Source organism: Chenopodium album, chromosome 20 (genome assembly GCF_948465745.1).
Source record: "Chenopodium album chromosome 20, dcCheAlbu1.1, whole genome shotgun sequence".
In the NCBI taxonomy this organism is placed as follows: Eukaryota; Viridiplantae; Streptophyta; class Magnoliopsida; order Caryophyllales; family Amaranthaceae; genus Chenopodium; species Chenopodium album.
In genome coordinates, this window is record NC_137853.1 from 5,993,358 (window position 1) to 6,010,933 (window position 17,576).

The following is a 17,576-nucleotide window of genomic DNA, read 5'->3' on the forward strand; positions in this document are numbered from 1 at the left end:
TGAATGAATATGTCATAATACAATAAACTAATAAGAAGTGAATGAATGAATCCTATACGTTGTACTTGATTTTAAAAGGTAATCCCCTAAATGCTCTAATCTTTATTGCATTTTATGACTGTTTAACATTTTTTTTAAATGTGAAATTTTTTGGTGTTTCCCTCTTTACCCTCATATTTCGATACAATATATTTTTGTATCTAAATTTTGAAAAAAATGTTATGTATGTTATAATTTCAAATTGTACATAGTATTTGTCATGAATTCAATTTATCTTTATAATTTATAGCAAAACCTAAGTTACTAACTAAACTCCATGAAATCAAATTTACACTAAAACACTAAAGTCGAGCACATTTATCATCTACCAACTCTTATATAAGAACCTGTAGCATCATTCAAACCAAAAAATAGTTTTGCGATCAGTTGTTAGTGCTCTAAACTTCATTGAGGGGAAATATCAGAAGAAAGTATGCTAAACATATCCATACTACTGTACCAAATGCAAAGTACTAAATAACCTACATTAGCAATCTAATCTACAATATTAAGCAATAATAGAGTAGATTATTATATTTTAATTAACAAACCAATTGGCCTCCTACACAATCCTACCTTCAACCTCCACCTATCTCCACTCCCTTGGAAGGTCACTGTCCCTTCACCCCCTCGACGAGTCCGTCTTTTACCTTCCCTTCCCTACTTTCTCTCTCCTCCTCCATTTCTATATCATCCCTTCTTCTCCTCACCAACTCCCCTTCACCTTTCTTCTTCCCCATTTTCTCTCTCCTCTTCAACAATGGCGGCCGCTTCTCAAATCGGCCTCGCAGGTCTCGCCGTCATGGGCCAAAACCTCGCCCTCAACATCGCCGAGAAAGGCTTCCCTATCTCCGTCTACAATCGCACCTCCACCAAAGTCGATGAAACCATCGACCGCGCTAAATCCGAAGGCGATCTCCCTCTCTTCGGCCATTACACTCCTCGCGATTTCGTCCTCTCAATCGAACGACCCAGATCCATAATCATCCTCGTCAAAGCTGGGTCACCCGTTGATCAAACTATCCAGTCTCTCTCCTCTTTCATGGAGCCTGGTGACACCATTATTGACGGTGGTAATGAGTGGTACCAGAACACTGAACGTCGTATCTCTGATGCTCATTCTAATGGACTTCTTTACCTCGGAATGGGGGTTTCTGGGGGTGAAGATGGTGCTCGTTTCGGTCCTTCGCTTATGCCGGGTGGCGATTACGCGGCGTATGAGAATGTTGAGAGGATCTTGAAGAAGGTTGCAGCTCAGGTTGATGATGGACCTTGTGTTACTTACATTGGTGAAGGGGGTTCTGGGAATTTTGTCAAGATGGTTCATAATGGGATTGAATATGGTGATATGCAATTGATTTCGGAAGCATATGATGTGTTGAAGAATGTGGGTGGTTTGAGTAATGATGAATTAGCTGGGATTTTTGATGAATGGAATAATAGTGAGCTTGAGAGTTTCTTGGTTGAGATTACTGCTGATATCTTCAAGGTTAAGGATGATTTAGCGGAAGGTGGATTGGTTGATAAGATTTTGGATAAGACTGGGATGAAGGGTACTGGGAAATGGACTGTTCAACAAGCTGCTGAGTTATCTGTTGCTGCTCCTACTATTGCTGCTTCTTTGGATTGCAGGTATAACCCGAATGTCGTTTTCGACTTATGAATTTGTTTATTTTGCTATGATATGAATTATATACTATATGCTTTTAGTAATTGTATACTTCATACTATTCTTGGATACCTACATGTATTATTTATGGTTCATGGATCGATTTTCGGGGACACCCGTAGTTAATTGAGTGATGGAGAATGGTATAACCCAAGTTACCCAACTGTATAATGGTTTTCTTTGTGATATCATGTCATATGTTGGATTATGAAGGATTGGAATATTGTAATGATTATCCCTTGAAGGAGTACCTGTAATGAAATTGAAGTAGGGTGTATTGTGTATGTGTATGTTTTTGTTTGGTAGAATATGTATCTGTAAATTGAGTGTGGATATTGAAATCTATGATATGTGTGGGTGCATGATGAAAATATTATCAGATATACTGAATGGTATGTGTGTGTCAGTGTGTGGATATTGTGTACTATATGGTTTTAGTAATTGTGTACTTCATACTTATTCTAGGATATCTTCATGTACTATTATGGTTTATGATTCGATTTTCGGGGACACCCGTGGTTAATTGAGTGATGTAGTTAATGGAATGATAGGGAATCGTATAACCCGTCTGTATAATGGTTTTCTTTGTGAAATCATGTCCTGTGTTGAATTATAAAGTATTGGGATAATGTAATGATTATCTCCTGAAGGAGTACCTGTTAATGAAATTGAAGTAGGGTGTATTGTGTATGTGCATGTTTTTGTTTGGTAGAATATGTATTTGATTAGTCATTGGATTTTAATTGAGTGTGTTTATTGATTTCTTTGTTATGTTTGGCTGCATGATGAAAATTTATCAGATGTACTGAATGATATGTGTGTGTGGATATTGTTTGCTTATTGAATTGGTACAATCTTGCTTTGTAGGTACCTAAGTGGGCTGAAGGAAGAGAGAGAAAATGCAGCCAAAATACTGGAAGCTGCAGGGATGAAGGATGAGGTTCATGCAGTTCGAGCTGGAGTCGATAAGAAGAGGTTGATTGATGATGTGAGGCAAGCTTTGTATGCTTCAAAGATCTGTAGTTATGCTCAAGGGATGAATTTGTTGAGGGCAAAGAGTGCTGAGAAGGGTTGGGATTTGAATTTAGGGGAATTGGCAAGGATTTGGAAAGGTGGATGTATTATCAGGGCAGTTTTCTTGGACAGGATTAAGCAGGCATATAAGAGGAACCCCAACTTAGCTAGTCTGGTGGTTGACCCTGAGTTTGCGAAAGAGATGGTTCAGAGGCAAGCAGCTTGGAGGAGGGTTGTGGGTTTGGCAGTCTCGGCTGGGATAAGTACTCCTGGAATGTGTGCAAGTCTGGCTTATTTTGATACTTATAGGCGTGCCAGGCTTCCAGCTAACCTTGTTCAAGCTCAGAGGGATTACTTTGGCGCTCATACCTATGAGAGGGTTGATCGTCCTGGTGCCTACCACACAGAGTGGTCAAAGCTTGCTCGTAAGAGTAACCCTGATGTTGCTGCTGCCCTTCACTGAGCTATGCTTTTTTCCCTTGCCTTGTGTTTTTTTTTAATCATGTATTTTTGTTTTTTCGAATTAAATTCGGGATTTTGTGTCTCCAATGATCCCTGATTAGGCATAGGAGTTGTTATAGTATTGTTTTAGCTTAGTAGAATGAAAGTGGAAACTGATATTAATAAGAGCGTGCCTTTTGAAATCAATACAAGCAAGCATTGTGTGAAACTAAATTGAGTATCCCTTTCTTTACTTGAAGAACCTATTATACTTTCATTGTTCACTATCAGTTATCTGTACATGTTATTACATAAATCTCTCTGCAGTCTGCACTGGTGCAAAACAAATGGGCATAATAGTTGTCTTTATGGTTTTAGTGTTTGCTGCTTGTGTGCTAGGGAAATATTTCCTTTTACGTGATAACAATTATGAATCATAAGTTAATTTCACAAAAAAGGTGTTATGAGTCCTCATTGTGTACTCCGTATTCACTATAATGATATACTACTGCTCTATTTGCTAATGTCATGAATATTTCTTCATCTCACATGAGGAAAATGTTTCCCTATTATTTTTCTAATGCTATTAATCACTTGGCTTTATGCATCAAGAAGACTAGAACCAACTTTATCTAAAATGAGAATCTCTGAATGTAGGAAGTCCTGTAGGCATAGAGATTGATACAGTATTATTTTAGCTCAATTGAAAGGACAGATGTAGATAAGAGCATGTCTTTCAAAATCGATACAAATGTATGTCAGTATTTCTCTTCTTCATTGATTGACTACTTTTTCAGTTCTTCTGTTTTATTCTCACTTTGATTTGGTACTTTTCCGTACTTTTCTGTCTTTACCAGATAAATAATTTTGTACTAGACTGTGAAGGATGATTACTGAAATCATTGTCATGCTAGATAAATTTCTCCTTGGAGGAAATGCAATTGTTGTGTAGAAAGCGAAATCTAGTGCATGCTTTAATTTAGAAAACATTCTATGCTGTTTGACTGGCGAGATTGTAGTCCCAAACCTAGTTATGTGATCCTTAGGCTCTGTTTAGAACTGTTTGGAAAAATCGTAACCATGGAAAATTTAATGTCAGTGGTGGTGGTATAGCTTGAGGCTAGGAATAAGACTGAGAACACTCTAATCCAAGCAGCAAATTTTGAAGATCAATAAGAAAGTTTTATAAACCATAAAACTTCTAAGAACCGATTTGGTTTTCTTAGTTGAAGGCATCGACCAGTTTTCAATCTTGAGACTTCTAAGAACTATAGTTTGGTTATAAGATATCTTGGTGGAGCAGAGAGGTTGCTTACTTCTCTCTAAATAGAACAGCAATGTAAGAAACCAATGTGTACTGTGTGGTGCAGACTTATAATTCTTTGTTGGTCTTTTTTGCATTTCCTTGGCTGAGTCAGAGTCTATGTTATTTGAGTCTATGATTGTCTTGCTGCTTACTCTGTTGATTTGTCCATTCACTTCTAAGGAAACAATCCCCTCTTAACTTTTGTACCCTGTCAGTTACTTTGGCTTTTGCTTAAACCAACTTTCTGTCAAATGAGACTCTTGTATGCAAGTATTTATCTTATAGTTCCTTTTTCTTTTCTTTTCTTTTTTTTTTTTTTTTTTTTAAATTTACATTTTGTTTGGCAGGTGGTAATAAATAGTGGAAATTGGAATGGTTTATGTTGTAATTTCGCAAGAAATATATTACCTTAATGTACATGGTAATGCAACCCTATCTCCAAAATTGTGTATTATTACCATGGGCATTGACATAAGACGTACATTTACATACAAATCCATTTTTATTATCACCTACCAATCTGCAATTCCATATCAATCTAAATTTATTTCTTCCTATAATTTCTGCTCTAGTAAGGCTATTAAGTAACAGAAGATTGCACACCCGCTCTTGAAGTGTATGATCTCTAGATGTGATATGATGTCAGTGATTGTACTTGTCTGTAACTGCTGCTTTTCGATTGTTCGAAGCTCATATTTTATCTGAAATAGAGGGTGTAGTTTTTATTCTGTATACTTGAGTTCTGGTCCTGTAGACCAGGAATTCTTCTTTTCGTGGCGTGGGGGTGATGTATCATTGGGCTATTATTTGGTGAAAATATGGGGCTAAAATCTACATGATCATGAGCTAAGCTGGACTTCACATTAAGAAGGTAGCTTAAAGCATTAACGGGCTGGCATTAAACCACAAACTGAATTTCATGTAATTATGTAGTAAATAACTTTCAGTCAGGCCATACTTCTGAAAATGGTATTATCACTTAGCCTCTTGGCTGCACTTTAAGGAAAAATGGCTGCTCAATACCCGCCTAAGTTGGCTGGAGCTGAGTTCATGTTGATCAATTTTGTACTAAATATATCTTGCACTTCTGTAGCTGTGGCCTCTCGACTACAGAGCTGATGAACCTTGCTGATGTATGACTGTATTGTTCAAGTGTTCTGCATCTGACATCTGATAAACAAACTTTGTGTCTGACATCTATGTATATTGGTTGTGAATACTAGTATGCTATTTCTTGTCTTTTAGTCTATTGCATACTGGATAGAGTATATAGTGGAGTTGATCAAATGGAAACTGCCACTACCTGACTACCTCCACAATATTCAATGGGCATTCACATATCAACCATGTCTTGTTAATACTGATGTGCTTATGATATTCATATCCATATTCATACTGTGACTTTGAGTTAACTCTATTATTTAAGACAACTTAACATGTTGTATTTGATATTTTTTGTAACCCTCTCCAACATCTTTGATTTTTCACAAGTCCTCATCACATGTCCGAAAAAACCCTTAACTAGAGCTGTCAACGAGCCAAAAACTACACTAAATGGACGGTCAAATAGCATACACCAAACCATCAGAGTTATTACTAAGCATAAGTTCCCTAAATTGGCAAGTAAAATTGACATTCTACCTACGAAGTATTAATCAAGAACATAGTATTATTCAAAGATATTATTCACATTTATCCATTTCATTCACATATCTACCAGTACTTGGTTTTTTTTTTGGTGCAATCTACCAGTACTTGGTGAGTTGGTGGTCCACATTTTTTTCACCTAAAAGTCAGCAAAATACTCCTATTTATTTCTACTCCGAATTTCATAAAAAATTTACAGTTTACAAAATCAAAATTGAAAAAGATACCCACTTTCTCTCTCTTTTTCTCCTTCCCCAAATTTGCTGATCGCAATTCACTTTTTTTTTTTAATCCCTAAATCTGTTGAACCAACAACAATGGCACCAAGAACCATTTTGCTTATCGTTGTCATACTTTTTTCGTGCTCAATGTTGGCAAAAGCAAACTGTAAGTGTGTAATCATTTTCATTTTTAATTGAATTTAATCTCGTTTTTATAATAATGATAATTGTTTTGTTTAGTAGATATAAGAATTTCATTTAAATTCGAATAATTATCCCGCTAATGTACGTGTAGGTGGAGACCATAGAACTGAAAACGAATTTGGGTCGGTAAAAATTGTTCTTGATGTATGTGCGCCAGTACATCGGACTGGACGACTCAAGTACTGTTGCTTAGATTGGGAATGTTAAAATACTCTAGCTGAATGTTGTAAAGATTATTATGATGGTGAAATAGCTTTAGATTTAGAGTATATATTATAGGTATCCTTGTAATGAAAGAGGAAAATTTATCATACCTCTAGTATTGTTATCATGTAATTTCGTTGTTTCGAATGAAATCGGGATTTAGTGTCTCTAGTGATGATCCCTGGTTAGACATAGGAATTGTTGTAGTATTGTATTAGTTCAGTAGAATGATGTTGGAAAATGGTGTTAATAAAAGCTTGTCTTTTGAAATCAATACAATTGTGTAAATTGAGTGACTTTTGGACCTTTAGTAATCAAAATCCGATTAATTTATTGGATATAAATCAATCCAATAAATATTTTCATAACCTACAAGCACTAATCTCTGCAATTTGTGCTATATATTCACAAGATTAATTAATAAATTCAAGCTAATTATTCACCAAATGCTACCAATTGGGCATCCAAATACATACAATAATCAAGGAGAGGAAAAACTTAAGAGATCATCCATACTTTAATGCCTAAGATATCAATCCAGATTAGAGCACAGAGTTACTATCCCCTGTGAAAGTTCTAGGCTGAGTTCAGGTCTTTGATTTTGGAGAATTCTTGTTGGACTTAGTGCTTGTATGTTATGAAAATATTTCCTTTTGTATGCATGATAATGGCTTATGAGAGTCTTCATTGTATACTCATTCACTATAATGATATACTATTGCTCTATTCGCGTATGAAATTGTTGAGAGGATCTTGAAGAAGGTTGCTGCTCAGATTGATGATGGACCTTGTGTTACTTACATTGGTGAAGGTGGTTCTGGGAATTTTGTCAAGATGGTTCATAATGGGATTGAGTATGGTGGTATGCAATTGATTTCGGAAGCATATGATGTGTTGAAGAATGTGGGTGGTTTGAGTAATGATGAATTAGCTGGGATTTTTTATGAGTGGAATAATAGTGAGCTTGAGAGTTTCTTAGTTGAGATTACTGCTGATATCTTTAAGGTTTAGGATGATTTAGCAGAAAGTGGATTGGTTGACAAAATTTTGGATAAGACTGGGATGAAGGGTACTGGGAAATGGACTGTTCAACAAGCTGCTGAGTTATCTGTTGCTGCTGCTTCTTTGAATCGCAGGTATAACCTGAATCATTGTTTCGAGTTATGAATATGTTTATTTTGCTATGGTATGAATTATATACTACCAGTATATGCTTTTAGTAATTGTGTACTTCATACTATTCTTGGATGTTCGGATAATGTTGCCACCTTCATGTATTTTGTATGGTTTATGACTTGATTTCGTGGACAATCGTAGTTAATTGAGTGATGGAAAATTGTATAAACCAGAATGTTTTTCTTTGTGGTATCATGTGTTGGATTATAAGAGATTGGGATCCCTTTAAGGAGTACCTGGTAATGAAATTGAAGTAGGGTGTATTATGTATGTGCATGTTTTTGTTTGGTAGAATATGTATTTGATTATAGTCATTGGATTTTAATTGAGTGTGGATATTGATTTCTATGATAAATGTGGGTGCATGATGAAAATATTAGCAGATATACTGGAAGCTGCAGCCTGCAGGGATGAAGGATGAGGTTCATGCAGTTCAAGCCGGGGTTGATAAGAAGAGGTTGATTGATGATGTGAGGTAAGCTTTGTATGCTTCAAAGATCTGTAGTTATGCTCAAGGGATGAATTTGTTGAGGGCAAAGAGTGCTGAGAAGGGTTTTAGGGGAATTGGCAAGGAATTGGAAAGGTGGATGTATGTATTATCAGGGCAGTTTTCTTGGACTGAATTAAGCAGGCATATAAGAAAAACCCCAACTTAGCTAGTCTGGTGGTTGATCTTTAGAAGGTGAGTTGTCGATTATCAAAGTGGTGTGATTCGGATTGGACAAGTTCCCCTTTAATTTAACGTTCTTCAACTAGTTGGATTGATCTTCTTGGACAATCTCCGGTATGCTAATTTCTTAAATAACCAAAAAAAAGTTGTACACGATATCTAAAATTTCATTTGAGTTCGAGCATAAGCTCAAGGCATACTGTTGAATTTGTATGAATAACGATTGCATGATAAGACAGGGCTGCATATGGTCTAATTAATATGGGCCAAAGGAGATTGGGATCATTGTCTAAATGAGCAGCCCATGTAATCGGTGGGACGTATAGGCTACTGCAATCTCGGCTTTGACTACTTTGGAGTTTTTATAAGAAGTTGGACTTTGTTACAAAAGGCCCAGCTTGTTTCAAAGGTAGAAGTACGTAGGCCTTGGAAAGGGGATACCTTAGTTTTAGTTATGTTAGGATTTTCTTTTGTAAATTTATCTTTTAGTTAAGTAATACTTGAGAGAGATTAGTTTTTGAATTTTCTTATACTAGTTGAGCAATCGAACGCAAAGCCCAATTATCAACAACTAGATGGAGATAAATCCAAGGTTTAATAGATACCTGTAGGTTATAAACTAGGACAATTAATATATTGGAGTGACTATAGAGGACATTGGATGGGTTACATTATCCTAAATAGTTTGCTCACCTCTATTTAGTCTCATGCCTAAATAATTCGCTCATCCTTTTAAAAAATCTACTTTGAAAACCAATGTTATATTCAAAATTGAGTGATTATTTGAAGGAATTTTTTTTTTTTGATTGATCATAAGTTTATTAATATATTTATACCATATGCATAAACTTGTATACATCAATAAATGCCGCATCTTGTACCGAATAATCTTTGTGGAATAAAAGCTACCTTGATTAAAAATAAATAGCACTATCCTTTGTTGCACAACAATATCATCCTGAGATTGAGCAGCATTCATATGGTCTGTATCTTTCATTGGCTTCAAATCCTCCTTAGTATTGTTGTAGACTAACATAGTCATCAACCTACATCATCAAATTGAATAGAATAAGCAAATAAACACCACCACTCGCTTTAGATTCTGATGGTCTACTCAACATTCACAATTACCTCCTTACCATTTCACCATTCATATTCATTATATAGAGCCATAAACCATGAATTTCAAAAAAGAAATGTGAATTTGAGCGTCCTTTAAAGCAAAACGAAAAACTACTCACCTGAACAGCAGCACCAAATGCTACTACTTCATCAGGGTTGACAGTGCAATTCGGGTCTTTACTAGTCATCTTTTTCACAACATCCTGTACAGCTGGTATAGGATAACATCGTCTATGTCTTTAATTGATAGTTGAGCATCCTTTAAAGCAGTTTCAACAGGTGTCTTTAATCTGCAGAATTAAAGCAGTCTGTCAGTAATCAAAACAAAGTGACACAATTTGAGCAAATAACTACAACAGTTTTCTGTACAATACCTTCCAAGCAAAGTCAGAACATAAGTCTTCGAACTTTGCTCCTTTTTTTTTTATTTTTTTTTTTATTTTATTTTTTTTGAGGAATTATACACATTTACTTGCCTAATGCTAATATGAGTTAACATCAAAAGCTCAATCTTTGCCTTCTCAACAGCTTTAGCTAGACGCCGAAGAGCTTGTCTGTCGTTCCGAAGATCAATATCCTCATTCTTCTTGAAAGTTTCTGCTAGCCAATCTACCATTCTGTGTAGTAGCAATTGCAAACAACTGTATCATTTCACTGCACAAAATTAAACAACTGATTCAAGCTAACACATACTTAGGCACGCCAATTCCTTGTTTACCTTATCGGAGTCATCGCCACCCAAATGAGTGTCACATGATGTAGATAACACCTTGAAACTCTGTCTCCAACCTCAAGAACTGCAAAAGGCAGAAAGAGTTGCAATGTAAGAAAATCTGATGTATTGCATCAAAAAGTAAACTATTGCAGAAGGTTGATAAATACATAGAATTTCTCAAAATTGGAGTTTTTCTTTTTAAAGAACTCACCCGAAACCACCTCCAAGATCGACAACCAAAATCATCTCGTTATTCTTCTTCTCAAACCCATATGCTAGTGAAGCAGCAGTATGGAAGCATTCAATCTGCCCCACATATATATCTAACAATTCACCACTCTAAAGAGTGTAAATTCACTTAAGGGGAGCATTTCATGATCAACCGATGCACGGAATCTGCAACGGGATTTCATCTTCTTTTTTTTTAATGGCAGGTTAGGTTGCATGAGAGCTATTCAATTAAGCATTCTCACTCTCCATTTACATGTTTCTCAGTATTTTGACAATTCTACTCTCATAATCTGTAGTTAGCTTAAACCATAAAATGGGAGAGGGAGTGTCATAAATCAAACCATTATAGCTTTTTCTGCTAAAACAAACTGCTTTCAATATCCAAATATCCTGATTCTCTCTTTCTCTTTGCCTTTCATTAACGCAAACCAGTCACCAAAGCCGTTTCAAATGAATAAATATATATGCATACGAAACTAATTCACCAAAACCGTTTTCAAATGATGAAATAAAGATACACATGAAATCAATAAGAGGATAGTCAGAGTCAACAGGGAGAGAAAACGATATAAATAAGAGAAGAGAGCAATCAGAAGCCTAACAAAATATACTTATCATCAAGTCATCAATTAAGTAAAAGAAGGTTATTTCAGAGTCAACTCTCAACTACATTCTAGCAGTTGGACATCGACTTTATTTAACACTCACAAAGTCAATGTCTCAAGAATTCATGAGCATTACAACTTTAACAACAATTCAAAAATCTCTTCAATTTCAAAATTTAAACCGTTTAATTACACCAACCTAAACTACAATTCTAAGAATTAAAGCAAACCCAATTCTAAAATCCAACTAAACCCATTAAAAATCAAAGCAAAACCCACAAAAACAAAGCTCAATAACATCAAATTTTACCAAAGATTGGAGAGAAAAAGATGGCAAAAAAACCTGTGAGACCGCCAGTGATAAAAACAAGAGAAGAAATGGTGACTGGAAAGAGCTCTGGGTGATGAACACTGAAATGAAGATCAGAGAGTTGAATCCTAATTTAGGTTTCAGGAAACACAAAAAACCCAATAAAATTGAATTAAACTCAGAAGCAATATATATATTTTTTTTTCACACTAAAAAAGACCCAGAAAATCCAACTGCAAATACAAGTATGACTGAAATTGATCATCAAATTGAAAAAATCGCAACAATATGTATCCCTTAACATATGGGTGGTTTCATCACTTTGATGTAGTTAACATCGCCCATTAATAGCAAAATCGAAAAATCAGAAAGTAAAATACATTGAATCATGTTAATTATATCTAGTTTCAGGGGCGAATTTGAAGCTCCCAAACTTAATCTACTATTATGCCACTTCATGTCTTCCTTTGTCTCAAATAATTTATGAACACTATCTAATTTTGTTAATACTCAATAATATATGAACACTAGTATCACTAACATTATATCAATACTCAATACTACAAGATATTAAATAGATGATATATTGCTACCTTCTTATACAAATATTCAAAAGTGGTGCAACAAATTTATCCCAAAGTGTGTCACTAAAGATAGTTCTTGTTCATTTGTTTTATTATGAGATGAGAGATGACTATAAGCACCCATTCTTCACTTGTCCGACAATAATTATTATTATAGTTATCTCATCAACAAAGAAAGAAAAAGTTAGAAGAAAAGTTGTTTACATTGGACCATATCACTTCTTAAATTACAAATAATGACAACAGATAATAACTGCAACAATAAACAAAATTTCATCAGCAAAAATTTGTTGGCTATAATAAGGTACTACTTAAAGGGTTTTAAACACTCATACCCACCTGAGATACACGCACATCATTTCCCCGTATCTTGTCGGTCTCAAAATCTCTTTGCTTCCCTTGCAATTCTTTTTGTACTTCCTTTGCAAATTGTTTGATTTCTAGCCCCCTACAATCCGTTAGAAATTAGAGGTTAGAGGTTGATTAACACAAAAAAATCCAATCAAAAATTAACATCAATAACGCTATCAAAAGGTTAAGATCAAACATTAAATCAAAGTTTATAAAAAAAACGGATGAAAGAAATAGGAGAAAAAGTCAGCCCACCTCCCCCACCCGGATCCTACCTACTCGCCCACCTCCGAATCACCGACCCAACTCTTCTCCACGACCCTACAGCTCCTTAAATTTTTTTTTTAATAATTATTTTCTCTCTCCTTCCACAAACACCACCACTGCTCCACCCCTCTCTCCATCCCTACAACCACTGCACCACTCCAGTCCCATCCCCACCACAGAATCGCCCCCTCCCCTTCCCGACCACCGCTGCCAACCTCCTCCCCACCCCTCCACCAGACCAAAACTCCCACACAACCCACCAACCGGTCCCTATTCCACCCTAACCCTTCTACAGCCCAGATCCCACCAATTCCCAACCACCGCAGCCAACCCTCACCACCAAAAACTCCCATACCGCATCAACGAGCCAGAAACCCCACCTCACCCAAACACAACTCCCATCTCCCTCACGAACATCAACCACAAGCAACCCTGGTGCCCTGCTGCTGCTCAAAATCATAGAAAAAGATTTACACCCATCAATTTTTTTTTGCCCTGTGATTTTTAAAAAATATATAAATCTATGATTCTGGGACTAAGGTTGTTGTTGCTGTTGTATAAATCTACGATTTTGGACTTTATCAGAAGAAAGAAAACAAATGGTTAAGACTAAGAAATAAACGAAATCTGAAGAATGATTTCAGCTAGTGCATAAAGCATGTAACGAATCAGAGCAAGCCACCTGTGTCTTATACAAACAAAAGCCAGCAGAGAAAAAGGACAGGGTCTGAGACCTCTGACCACTATCTCAAACAAGGTGGTGACACACAACCATACCAAGCAGCGGTAACTAAAGGGGTGCAGCCACTAGTTGGCATATTAGGATAATGACAAAGGGGTAGTAAAGTTAGTAATTAAAGCTGTACCAGTTAGCTAAGTAGTATAAATAGGTAGAAGGAAGGGAGGCAGAAATTTGGTATGAACCTTTTGGAGAGTTATGGCCTAAAGCCATTTGGAGAGTTGTGAGCTAAACTCACCTAAAGCTATTAAATTATCTTTTATAACCCTTCCACCATTATCAATCAATCTTGAAGCTTCCATCTTCATTATTTCTTGCAACTTACAAAAATCAGATTATCTACATAATTCAAAGAATCAATCTTTCTCTATAATTTCACTGTTATTTACATCAGTTCTTTACAAAGATTAAACATAGTGGTTGTGTTGGATAAGAAATTATATGCTATATTTCCTTTCCTTGCATGATACTGTATCTTAGTTTAGTTCAGTTTCAGTTTTCAGTTTAACTCAAAAGAACAGGGCCCTAACTGGTCTTCATCCTAGTTCCCAGCATTACTTATTTAAGAAGTAAAACAATAAAGAAAATATAAAAAGAAAAAATTATTTACTTATTCACCAACTATTTACACAACAGCAAAGATTACAACTTGCAAAATTCACAAATTGATTTTCTTATATATGAATATATGAAAAGGAAAAATCAAAGATCAGGCCATAAGCTGGATAACACACAAAGTTAAAAAAGGCCAATTATATGATAGATCCTGAGATTATCCTGATATTGACAAACCAATATATTTGATAAACCATCACCTTCATTTGACATACAGCCGCCATATAGAATATGCAACTAAATCATGATCCCAAACATACTACTCAGCATACATGGTACAAAAGTTCTAGTTGCTGCCTATTGTCAGCCTTTTGTCTGAGGGCTGGTAGTATTCACTAGCATAATTTTAAGAGAGAGAGAGAGAGAGGAAGAAAAAGGAGAAAGATATCAGAAGAAACAGGAGTTGACCTGAAAAGTCTAATGTGTTCAAAGTATATATACAGACAGATTATAAATCTGTATATCTGCCTAGACAACCTCACTATAAAAATAATGAGCACCTAAGAATAAAAGAAAAAAATGTCCTACCACTCCCGTAGAGCAGAACACATCAGAATTTGCCTCCTTCAGGGAAGATTAACTTTGACAGCTGCTCTTCCAACTATGAACTTTGACTTCAAATATCCCACGTTTTTCAACAAAGGACCCTACAAGTTGTTCGAAATATTCCTTACCAAGACAATTATGAAATTCAAGATATTACATTGTATATAGCAGCAAAAATGTTGTTCCAATTATTAATTATTGTGCAATGAAGCACCTTATTAAGCCATCAACGGGATGCATGGCATGATTATTTATGTCGGCCATATGGCAAGTACTACATAAAACTTGAGATAGGTTTAATTTTCTCAAGCTATGCAAGCAGGATCCATGAATCACAGCACCATACAAAACTCAGTCTTCAGCATGTCTTAAACAAAATCACGTATTTCTAAGTATAATCCCAGCCACTTTTCTGATTTATACAAAATACCCATATGTAGAAAACTAACATTTATTAAACTCAACTTCTATTATTCTACCTTTATAAAAATTTACAATATTTGTGGTTTCCTGTTTTCACTTATTGGATGAAGATTCAGCTAGTTTTACATATAACATCAGTAACAACAGGATTACTAGAAAACAATTCCAGCAAGTAAACCAAGGCAACGCTAAATGAGATCAAAAAACCATACGTATTGTTCAATAGAAATCTTGAGCGAACTTCACCTTGAAGCTGATGTGCGACAGTAGTCTTAATGTGCTCTGCATACATAAACAGATTCCCAATGAGCCAGATGTATATTAGCTATAGTACTTGGTACTAGCTACATGACTATGTGCTCAAAAATTCATTAATCACTATTCACTAATATATGGGACAAGGCAGAAAAGTTCATCTAGTTAGGACTTGGGAGTGTTATAGCACGCATATTGCAGTTGTAAACATGATCAGTAAATAACAACAGTAATGAAGAACCTGCCACTTCTATTCCAAGTTTTAAAACCTGCTGAGTATCTATTGGTCCTTATTTGAGTAAATACTAATGCCACTCGATCCTACAAACTACACATTGTGAATGTGAAAGGGCAAGGGTTCATTGAAACAGCCTGGGGAAGTCAATCAACATTAATTTTAACATGGATACCAATATACCATATTAAGATATTGACCAATCTGTCTACTAGGCTATGCTCACTATTTGCACTAGGATATAAGTGGTAAAAATTCTGTGGGAGAAGCCATCACAATTGCCTTCATTTCCGCCACAAGGCCTCCCCTGGTGATAGATATGTGCGTTTCCTCAACCTCCTATAAGGCTATATTATGCTGTGATTGTAAAGGAGGACAGACTTCTACATCTATTATAGATTTATTTTTTTAATTTGCATTCTAGCGGAATTTGCAAACCTGCAATCCTAATAATCATTTCTGCTTACCCACACAACTTTTCCACCACGAAACTATAGATTGAGGCATGCATCAATTTTGTACTTTACTTTATTATCGCATCAATGGAAGTTGCATACTTATAATCCACAGAACCATCTCTACTTACCCTCACAACCTTAACAATTGTCATTACTAAACCGAAGACCCTCCTCCAAACTGGAAAGGTAAAATAGAAAAGGCCTATAATAAAGTAAAACTGAAATTTTTTGTCCCTGTGCCAGACTAAATACTAAAAAAATACTAAGTGGTACATTAGCAAAAATAATTTTTTTTATAAAAAAAAAAAAAAAAAAAGAAACACAAGTGGGGTGTGTAAGGAGCAAAATATAAAAATGATCCGAAAAAATGGGACAGGGGGTAGTAACAAGCATATTATAGTTTGGACAGTTACACATTAGTCAAGTTTCACAATATCCCTACCCACATAAAAGTTGAAACTTATGTTTTTTAAAAAAAAAAAGAAAATAAAAGAAACGGAGCAATAATAATACACTGGCATGAACAATTAGAATATGTCCCTTCCCAATAAGGATACTCAAATAACAAAACTACATGAAATTTGAAAAAAAATACTTATGCAAATTGAAAACGTTTACAATTTCAGATATAGTATAAAATACACTTTATTCTAGTTCCAAAAATTGCACTATGTAGGGATGATTCTCCAAAAATATAAATACATTAGCATTAGCATGAGAAAATATAATGCCATACCTTTGTCAAAAGGCATGGGATAGGGAGAATATTGGCAAGTTACGGGCTGACTCAAGAGCCTGATAACATGAAGGAGAAACTCATTATCTCGATTGGCAAGGGCCAAATGACTCAAGAGAATTGAACTGAACGTTGTTGAATGGTGAGAGTGAGAATGAATTGTTTCCTGATTATACCCCAAAATAAAAAGTTCTCGGTCTGGACCGGGAAAATCCTTTAAACCCCGGACCGGAAACCGGATCATTGGTCCGGTTTCCGATCCGGCCAGTTTATGTACACCCCCGACTGTGAGTCTTCTCAACTAGCCTATAAATCAACAACAGCAAGTGCTTTTTTATTTTTTTCCTTTTTTTTCAATTTGCCTATTAAATTTTGTCTACTGCTGCTTCTATTTATTTATTTTTATATTTTTTTTTTGGAATCTACTCCGTATACTTGTATTTATTTTTTTAATATCCTAAGTTCAACTCGAGCTATTAATTGTCAATTGATAATTAAACAAATTGTGTATGGTGTATATATAATACTCCTATTACGATAAAAGATTTGAAGTATGACATTATTTTAAAACTTATTTTGATTATCGTTTGTACTTTATAGTATTAGGTAAATAAAAAAACATAGTCATGATGTAGCAGGATGAATATAGTCACTATGTCATGTGGATTATTTTTGTATACGATGCCGACTTTATACAAGTTTTATAATGCTTAAAAGTACACAACTAAAAATTAGATACTCCGTTTTGTTATTTAACGTGTATATATTGATATACAAAGCGAGGAGTGGTGTC

General features: G+C 35.3%; 2 protein-coding genes across 3 annotated transcripts; one reads left to right on the forward strand and one right to left on the reverse strand.

Annotated features, from left to right (window-relative positions):
• Positions 1 to 619: 619 nt before the first annotated feature.
• On the forward strand, positions 620 to 3,387 carry LOC145598039 (6-phosphogluconate dehydrogenase, decarboxylating 2, chloroplastic-like). The gene is made up of 2 exons (XM_081654327.1): positions 620 to 1,671; positions 2,576 to 3,387. Exons 1-2 carry the CDS (start codon positions 800 to 802, stop codon positions 3,183 to 3,185), a joined length of 1,482 nt encoding a protein of 493 aa, XP_081510453.1. The 5' UTR covers positions 620 to 799; the 3' UTR covers positions 3,186 to 3,387.
• A 5,994-nt stretch (positions 3,388 to 9,381) lies between these two features.
• On the reverse strand, positions 9,382 to 12,954 carry LOC145598449 (heat shock 70 kDa protein 7, chloroplastic-like). 2 transcript variants are annotated; one of them, XM_081654803.1, is made up of 7 exons: positions 12,765 to 12,954; positions 12,498 to 12,606; positions 11,608 to 11,675; positions 10,432 to 10,510; positions 10,190 to 10,330; positions 9,833 to 10,003; positions 9,382 to 9,637 (listed from the first exon to the last, which is right to left on the reverse strand). In XM_081654803.1, the coding sequence occupies exons 2-6, from the start codon at positions 12,515 to 12,517 to the stop codon at positions 9,907 to 9,909; spliced, it is 405 nt and encodes a 134-aa protein (XP_081510929.1). In that variant the 5' UTR covers positions 12,518 to 12,606; positions 12,765 to 12,954; the 3' UTR covers positions 9,382 to 9,637; positions 9,833 to 9,906. The 2 variants fall into 2 exon arrangements, with proteins under 2 accessions (XP_081510929.1, XP_081510930.1); XM_081654804.1 differs by lacking the exon at positions 9,382 to 9,637 and having other exon boundaries at positions 9,867 to 10,003; positions 10,088 to 10,330; positions 12,765 to 12,952.
• Between the last annotated feature and the right edge of the window lie 4,622 nt (positions 12,955 to 17,576).